Genomic DNA, 9,218 nt, shown 5'->3' on the forward strand with positions numbered 1-9,218 from the left:
CTTAGACTTCCACTGCTTCCAACATGATCTCCCTCATCCATCCAGACTAGTTCACATGAATTTTCCCAAATACATCATCTGTATTCTAAGCTCTCTGATTGTTCCATTTGTTGGTCCACCTTCTTGAACTGCCCTCACTCATATTCCCTATCACACCATGACTAATGCTCCAATTGGACAGAGTAACAAAAGAGGCCCCCGTGCTGGGATTTTGATGAGACAGGAGTAACATGGGCAGGTGCTTTGTGAGGTAGGTCAATGTTCAGACACAGAAAAGTCAGAAAAAGAAAATATTGATAGACAGGAAGGTCAGTTTCAGAGTTTGGTAGCTCAAGGGGCAAGAAATCAAGCTAGAAGATCAGGATTTAGGAGGCCAGTCCAAAGGATCTGTTCAACAAAGGTTCAGGAACCCACGAGGTCCAGGCATGCTATGGATAATGGCAACTACATTGGAATAATTGTGTAGCCTCTGTAGAGAACATGGAAAAAGATAACACTCTTTAGAATTAGAGTGTCCTGGTCTTTCCTAAAGTAGTCTCATTATATTGGAGTCATACCTCATAAATCAATCAATGAACAAAGGGTCTGGTTGAAAAGGGCTTTAAGTGACAAATACAGCATTTTACTTCTGATCCTGGAGACAATAAGGAGCCACTAGAATTTACTGAACAAGGGAGGATGACCATGGTCAGACTTGCACTTTAAGAAAATCCCTTTGATGGCTAAGTGGAAACTGGATTAGAGTTGGGAGAGACTTGAGGCAGAGAGACCAGTAAGAAGGGTACTGTAAAAGATCAAGTGAGAAATGATAGAGAGCTGGCCCTGGAGTTAGGAAGACCTGAGCTCAAATCTGACCTCAGAGGCTTACTAGCTATGTGACCTTGGGAAAATCACTTAACCTCTGTCTGCCTCTGTTTCTTCCATGTAAAATGGGGATAAAAATAGCATCTACCTCACAGAATCGCTGTGAGGTTCAAATGAGGTAAAATTTGTAAAAGCATTTAGCACAGTTGCTGGCACATAGTAGGGCATAATAAATGCTGGTTTCCCTCTAGGGAAACTACTAGGTTGTTGGTTCTGTGTATGGAGGGAAGAAGACATGTATGAAAAGTGCTGTGAAGGTTGGAACAAAATTTTGCAAAGGATCAGATATGGGGTGTGAGTAAAAGTGAAAAGTCAAGGATAGTACAGAGGTTGCCAACCTCATGCAGTGCACTGAATCAGAGCTCCAGACTTGGAGTGAGGAAGATGTGACTTCAAATCCAGCCCAGACAGTTGCTGTGTAACCCTGAAGTCATTTAACAGTCACTATCTGCCTCTGTAAAGTGGGGGAAATAAATCTCACCTACCTCCCAGAGTTGTTGTGAGATTTTATTTGAAAAGCACTTAGCAAAAATCCTGGTTTCTAGTAGGCACTTAAATAAATGTTGATTTCTTTCCTTCCTTCCTAGGAAAATAGAGACATCCTCAAAAATGATAAGGAAATTCAGAAAGGCAAGGTTTGGGGGATAAAGATAATTAGTTCTGTTTTGGATATGGCAGATTGTTGACATATCTCAAAGTTGGTTGATGTGACTAGAGTTTGGGGAAAGATTAGGACATCTAGACCTGAGAATCATCTGTATAGAGATAACTGAACCAATAGGAGCCAATGAAAGCACCAAGAGAATGCTCTCATAGAGAAAGCAGAGAAGAAGGGCTAGGAGAGTAAATGGTGGAGAGGGGAGATCATCCATTTAAGGAGGGCATCCAGGTCGGCCACCTCTTCATTTCCCACCTGGATACACTCTTCTGGACTTCATCATGTCCCCCAGGAACCTCATCTTCCTGCAGGGTCACATTAATCCTGAAACTCACAGTTCCTCATCAGTACCCTCCTGCCCCTAGGTCTACTCCCTTCCTCTGATTAGAGAAGTGAAGGGTAGAGAACAGAGAGCTCCTCCCAGCTCCTCTATTTACAGGAAGGTGATCAAGCTAACCATCTCTTCATTACCAATCTGTCTGCCTCCTCTAGACTTCAACTTGCCTCCACCCTGGAGTATCCTCACTTCCTTTTCAACTTCTTTTTATCTGTTGTCTTCTCCCATTAGTTGTGAGTTGTGAGCTCTTAGAGGGCAGGGACTGTGTTTTGCCTTTCTTTGTATCCTTAGTGCTTAGCACAGTGCCAAGCACATAGGAGGCACTTAATAAATGTTTATTGACTGATTGACAAAGCCTTTGTAGTCATTTGGGTTTTAGTGGGAATGGCATGAGTGAAGATCCAGCCAAGAATACTGAGAAGGAGTAGTCAGATAGGCAGGAGGAGAATCAGGAAACAACAGTGTCATGAAAAGCTAAGAGGAGAGAGAATCCAGGAAGAGATGGTGATCAACATTGTCAAAGGCTACAGAGAGGTCAAGAAGAATGAGGATAAAGAAAATGTCATCAAACTTGGCAGTTGAGAGATAAGATAACTTTGAAGAGAGTACTTTCAGTTGGATGATGAGCTTGGGAGCCATGTCGCGAGGATTTAGAACAGAATGAAAAAAGATGAAATGAATGTATTGATCAGTTTGGTACAAAATACATGTGGCTCGATTTTTTTAATTGGAGGAGGAGTTTCTAGAAGAGCAGTATTACACCCAGAACAATTAATACAATAAGTTCCCAGGGTAAATGGTACAAAATGCATTCTCAAATAAAGCTTAGAAGAAAATTCAGTTGAGGATGAAGAGACTGTGGTAACTATCTAGTGGTGGGGGAATCAGATAGAAACATTGAGACACTGTGAAGAGCTTTCCTGGGAGGTAGGAAGCAAGGAGGACAGGAGGAAACACACCCTCTGTTAGCTTACTATTTTGAAAATTAGTGCTCACAAATTTATTGTAAAACTTAGCTGATCCTCCACTGGTAAGGGATTTAAATGTTCAATTTTGGTGTTCTGGAGCACAAACCCAATTGCTGTACTTATAACCTTTGGACTTTTAACTTTTCACCCAGCTGCTTTGGAATACATAGGACTTTTGACCACATCCTACAGAAACCGTAAATCTCTCAACCTTTAGAAGTCCAAGGTGCTTGGCCTCCCAGGCAAGCGTACTTGATCTTGTTGTCACCCACTTCTTATTTATTTCCCCCCCAAAACAAAACCTCCAAAGAAAGAGAGAGACTGAGCCAAAAATGATTGCTTCAGACATTTATGTAGCACTGGAAAGAAAACATTACAAAATACAGGAGGCAGCTAAGGAGAGGAGCCAGATACAGGGACATGTTGGTCATCTGAGGAGGTGGCAGGGATTTCCTGGATATCTTGATTCTGAGGTTGGTGTGGATTGTCTTCTCCTAGAAAACATCAAAAGGATTGCATAAGGAAGCAGAAATGATAGTTTCTCATGAGCTAACAGGGCCCAGTCCTATGGTGCAAGAGGTTCAAAAAAGGCATACTAAACACCAGCATAGAAATTCAAGCGGAGGCTGAAGCCTATTTGAAATGTGTTTTTTAAAAAGGCCATCCATCCCTCGGGCATGATTTGGAAGTTCACCTACCTATGGCTAAGCTGAACCAATTGGACACTTAAATCCCAGCTAACGTTTAGAATTCCAGATTATTCTGGAAGAGACTCTAGAAGTCTTTAAAGAGTACATACCTTAAGCATCTTCTGGGGTGCAGGCCTCTGCAGAAACAAAGACACATGTGAATGCATTTTTTTTTTTGCCAAAACACTTCCCACCACAAAACTCCCAAGCTAGACAGTGGTTTAAGAAATTTGATATGGTCTGCTAAGAAGTTAGTACGAAACAGTTTCTAAGGTGAGAAAACAACTGGAATAGAGAGGGGGTACAAGACAGAAGATAAAGGGACAGGGCAGGGTGGACCCAAAACTCCATTATTGTTACCTTCTTGCTCAGGAGAGATGACTCTTCTTTCATTAAATCCTTTCTCTCTGATGAATTCCTGATATTCGTTCAAAGCTTCAGGGTCCACTTCTGCGTTTGGACCTTCAGAGAGAGATCAGGATGAACAAATTATTAGTTCTCACTAGACTCTTCTCTGATCCTTTCTCTATAATAGTCACCCTCTATTGTAAAAGTCTCTAGTTTTTGCACCCTGATGAGTTGAATTGACAGCATGAAGAAACAACTGGAAAGAACATAGGGGAGATTGGAAAGTTTAGCATTCTTTATCTTCTGCCAACAAATTCCCTACCTCAAATGCTCCCCAAATCATCACCTTTATAGAAAGTTTTTATATAAATCTCCTACACATGCACTAAACAAAATGGTTCTAATGCCCTAAAATCTCCAGAAATGCAGTTGAGGAAAGGGGTAATGAATGAAAACAAATGTGCATGTTTGCCTTTTCTTATCCTCCTACTTTGTTCAAAGCAGGATTTCCCTCATACTGTCTTATTAAGGATGAACTGAGTCAGTATCTGCAACTAGAAAAGTCATTATTTATAAGACCTATGTTACCATCAAACATGCAATTGATAAAATCTTTGAGGTGATTCATGGAACCCTCTTTCCCGAATTTTGATTTGTATCAAGTTCAAAATGGACAGGGACAGGAGAAATTTCCCCCCACTCCTTCTCAGGGGAACCAAAGTGGACAGGTTCTAATATTGACATTGTTCTCTTGGGGGGATTCACTTACCCAAAAGTTTCACCACTTTGACTTGTTTACCCTTGAACTCGCCTTCAAATAAGAGAATCCAACTATCTGGCGCAGAGGTCTTAGTTACGTACACATGGTATCTGCCCTCATCTGTGGAGAAGTGGTAGGGAGATATACTTTTAGCATCCTTAATACTCTTAGAAATACCTTTTGTGAAGAGACTGGGGCAAGCTTTAGATTCAGTGTTCCTGGTAAGTAGCCAGCATCCAGGAATCATGAAAAATTGTTGTATGATCTCCTGACCAGGACAGCTTCCCCTTCACCCTCATATAATACTTTATTTTGTACCTTGCTAACAAATTTATCATGTAATATTGTCTGTTATAAGACCACAGGATCAAATTACTTTGAATTTTCAGGGATCTTAAAAACACTTAGTCTTAACTCCTCGTGTTACAGATGAGGAAACAGAAGCTCAAAGATGTTAATTAATAGTCAGAGATGAAGTGCAGTGTAATAGATGGAGACCTAACCCTGGAATAAGGTGGATCTGAGTTCAAGACCTTGCTCTCACCCAGAGCAACTCACTTAACCTCTCTCAGAGACCCAGGCAACTCTCTAAGACTGTAAGTTGGAGAGCAGTTGCATTAATATGGAGAGTCCACTCTCCAGGAGTTCCTGATATCAATTTAATTATGGGTCAGGTCCAAGGTGTTTGTGCTTTAATCAGGTGTGGTTTTACTTGAATTTTACCCCTTACTCATTGAACAACATAATTCTCTAAATATTAGAGTTAATTAATACATCTTGGTCAAGTGAGCGAATGAGGGCAATGCCAGGTCTCTAGGACATGCTTCATTCCATACTCTGACCAGTATACAAATGGATCCACCCATCTCCACCCTCACCAGAATTTTGAGACACCTTATTTTTATTCTTAGTGTCTCTCCTACCCTCCGTATGCCTCTAATTCCAGGGTCCCAGGTGCATATCTGTGCCATAGTACCCCACCTTTGCACAAACCCTGAGCGGTTCTCCATTTTTGTTCTTGGTATTAGCATGTTAATGTATGCTTTTGTCTCTTATATTTCCTGAATTACACATGTGAATCCTCAGAATAGCCTCCATGAGACAATGTCTTTACCCAAGGAAATATCTCATGACAAAATTTTCAGAACCAAGACTTCGACAGGGATAGAGAGGCTAAGTATGTGTTCTTGTGGTTTTCCAAAGCAAACCATAAGAGCAGCTGTCTAGCCTGCCTTTGCCATCCTGAACTAAATTGAGCCCAGTGATAGAGTCAACCATGTCTACAGGAAGATAGACCCATTGGTTAATTCATGTCATGGAAAAAAGCTATCCAAGTCACTGTGTGCTGTCAAGCAGATTCAGCCTTTGGACTCTAGGGCTACAGAGAGGTCCCAAATTCAAATCATCTCTGACACCTGGCCTTAGGCTGTGTTTCCTTATTAGAATCCCTTCAATGTGACATGCTTGAATCACTTACCTATGGTGAATTCATTGGGATTGTCTGTTTTCTCTAATTTTCCTTTAATCTCTTTGCATTTGCCATCCTTCCTGAAAAACAGAAGACATATGAATTTTGCTCAAGATAAAAAGTAATGTCCTATGGAAAGTACAGCAGAAGCAGAACAGTATCCTAGTCTATATTTTATTTATACTCATAAAGAACTGTATGATTTCCCATCCATTTTTTGACCATCAAATATTCTGGAGATCAAGCTTTACAGTTGTTGTGAATCATAGAACATCTTGATCTCTAAGGAGTCAAAATCACAGATGACCCTGAGGGAAATGGTGAGAGATGCATGGTGTAAATAGGCTGAAATGTATAACCTATGACAATAACTTGTGTCATGAATGCTATGGGATAGAGGCATTGACAGGAGAAATGAGGAAAGTTAGAAGAGGCCTGAGCCCATGTGGGAGCTAGCAGACAGTGACTCAGGAAGTCAACCAAGGGGTGCTAAGTAAGCATTTCACCCTTTGGGGATAAAAAACCTAAACTTCATAGTCCTATACAAAAACTTATAACTACTAAGTGTGATCAGGTTAGGTGAGCAGACAGTATAGAATTGTCAGCTCTAGTTGTGGTCCTGAAATAGGAGTTATAAAAGAATAAACCAACTGACAGGACTATTCTACACAGGCTACTTACCTGACAGTAAATGAGGCCTCCACATTACCGTCATTAAGAAAGGAGATGGTCACAGGTGAGAGGGCCTTAGGCCTCTCGTCCTCAGGAAATTCCGTGTCTGCGACAACAGCATTTATATAGTATGTGCCCTAGAGAGAATCATAATTTGTAGCCAGAGCTTGAAGAAGGAAAAATGAGAGAGTCAGGTCTCTCCCCTCCATAAACTTTCTCAGTTTAGTCCTTCTATACTTGGCTCCCTCTTTAATCATAACCCTAATGGAAACAAAAATTGACTGAGCCTTTACCTCAAGGGTCTTGATGGACCTGGTGGCAGAATACTCAAACGAGAAGTTGTTAGGAAGAGGTCAGGAACTTCAGCTGAATTAGTCTTGAGAAACCAAACCTATGAAGTTGCCTTAAATGTTCTATGACTGAATTTGAAGCAGAGATTTGGCTTTGAACCCACAAACTAAATCCCTGCTGACAGTGACATTGAATCCTTTGAGACCTAATTCCATTTTGGAATATGACTTGTTTGGAATGTTCATTGGCAGGGATAAAATTAACTGAATCATATCCCCCATTTCCAATTCACTCTGGACAGAGTAAATAAAATCAAAAGCAAGAGAATAAAATCCTTGATCTGGCATCTACCTCCTGCATAGACTCAATTGAACATTTTCTAGTTGAGTCTAGAGCTCTAAAGTTGCCGCCCCCTGTAGAGTGGTGTCTCAGAGCTCTAGATCCTCCTGAAAAGAATTTTGTGGGGTCTTAATTTTGAAATGACAGCCTCTAGCTAGCATACATGCCTCCCCCCAATCTACAAGACCTCCCAATGCAGCCTCACCCCCAATACTTCTCCAGAAGATGTTGATTCTTCAGCTTGGAGGATGGAGAACAGGCTTAGTGCTATGGTTAGGAAAAAGACCTTCATCTTGATGGACGTTCACAGGGCTTTTCCTTCAATCAGTCACCCAGTGAAGCTGGTTAGAATGTGTATGCTCCTCTCCTAAAATCTTCCTCTCTATATATCCCAAGATCAGTGTGACAGTGAAAACTGATCTCTTTCACTAAATGCTTGTCATACAATGGGACAACAGGAGTAAAGAGAGAGGTTAAAATAGCATATTATTGTTTTTGGAATCATCACACCTTGCTGATTTTTCAATAACTATTCATGAAATTCATCCAAAAAATCAACAAGATCTGTTCTTTTGAGTGTCTATATCCTCCAGGATGGTGAAGAGACTCAAAACCATGACATACAAAGACCGGTTAAAAAAAAAAGTCACCATGTTTAGCTCAGAGAAGAGACTTGTGAGGAACTGAGAGCTGTCTTCATGCAATTGAAGGGATTTCATGTGGGAGAAGAATCAGGTCAGGTGCTTAGAATTAGGTACTTAGAATTGTTTGAAGCTGTACCCTCAGCTCCAACACGAAAGAAAGTACCCTGTTTGCTGATCCCTTGAGCAGATGAAGGACAGAATTGGGGATAATGAGCTAATGTTGCAGGGAAGTAGTTTTTGAGTAGATTTGAGGGAAAACTTTATAACAATTAGTACTGTCCAAAAGTGCAATTGAACTGTCTGAGGAAACAGTAGATACTCTCTCACTGGGGGTCTTCGTGTAAAGGCTGAATCAACACTGGTTGAGGCTTTTGTAATGGAAATTTCTATTTAGGCACCAGTGGGACTAGATGTTCTCTGAAGTCCCTTCCAACTCTGAGATTCTATTATTCTGTAATAGCCCTTTGTCTACAGGATGATCTAAACCATGTAACCTAACATCCATTATCTGTACCCCAAACTTTTTAATATTTGTTTCTTGCTGATCTCTCCCCTCCATATACTCGACTCTCCCCTATTTGAACTCTCTCTTCCAGCTAATCAGACTGATACAACTCTTGGTTGTCCCTTGAACACACCTGATATATTGCCACCCTCTACTTTTGCTCCCATTACTCTTCTCTTTCTCTTTTCTGCTCACTCATATCCTCTCTATTCTTTAAGACCCATCTCTAATCTCATTTCGGTAGACATCCCCCTTAGAATGTAACTCTCTTGAGAACTTACTCAAGAAAAATACTTGAAAATATCGTTTTGTTCTTTGTGTCCCCAGCACCTAACAAACTGCCTGGAACATAGTAGGTGCTTAATAAATGCCTTGATTAAGTAATTGACCACAGTGATACCTCCTCCTCAGAGCTCAGTGACCACCTACCACCTATACCTTTTATCTATCTTTTAAAATATACTTTAGTCATCTTGCCTATTAGATTGTGATCTTGTGGAAGGTATGGACCATGCCTTGTGTTTGTATTTTGTCCCAATAGCCCCCATAGTGCTGAGTCCATAATAGCCTTTTAATAAATGCTTGTTGAATTGTATTGAATTCATCTGAAACAAACTAAACTGAAGGCATCTGTCTATGCCCCAGGTGTGACAGGGAAAAGAGCAGGGAGCACCG

At 40.8% G+C, this 9,218-nt stretch overlaps 1 protein-coding gene across 1 annotated transcript; it reads right to left on the reverse strand.

Annotated features, from left to right (window-relative positions):
* Positions 1 to 3,627: 3,627 nt before the first annotated feature.
* LOC118841373 (late lactation protein B-like) lies at positions 3,628 to 7,686 on the reverse strand. Its single transcript, XM_036748761.1, has 6 exons — positions 7,600 to 7,686; positions 6,774 to 6,901; positions 6,102 to 6,172; positions 4,634 to 4,744; positions 3,877 to 3,978; positions 3,628 to 3,653 (listed from the first exon to the last, which is right to left on the reverse strand). The coding sequence occupies exons 1-6, from the start codon at positions 7,684 to 7,686 to the stop codon at positions 3,628 to 3,630; spliced, it is 525 nt and encodes a 174-aa protein (XP_036604656.1).
* Between the last annotated feature and the right edge of the window lie 1,532 nt (positions 7,687 to 9,218).

The sequence above is a fragment of the Trichosurus vulpecula genome, chromosome 3 (assembly GCF_011100635.1).
Source record: "Trichosurus vulpecula isolate mTriVul1 chromosome 3, mTriVul1.pri, whole genome shotgun sequence".
NCBI lineage: Eukaryota > Metazoa > Chordata > Mammalia > Diprotodontia > Phalangeridae > Trichosurus > Trichosurus vulpecula.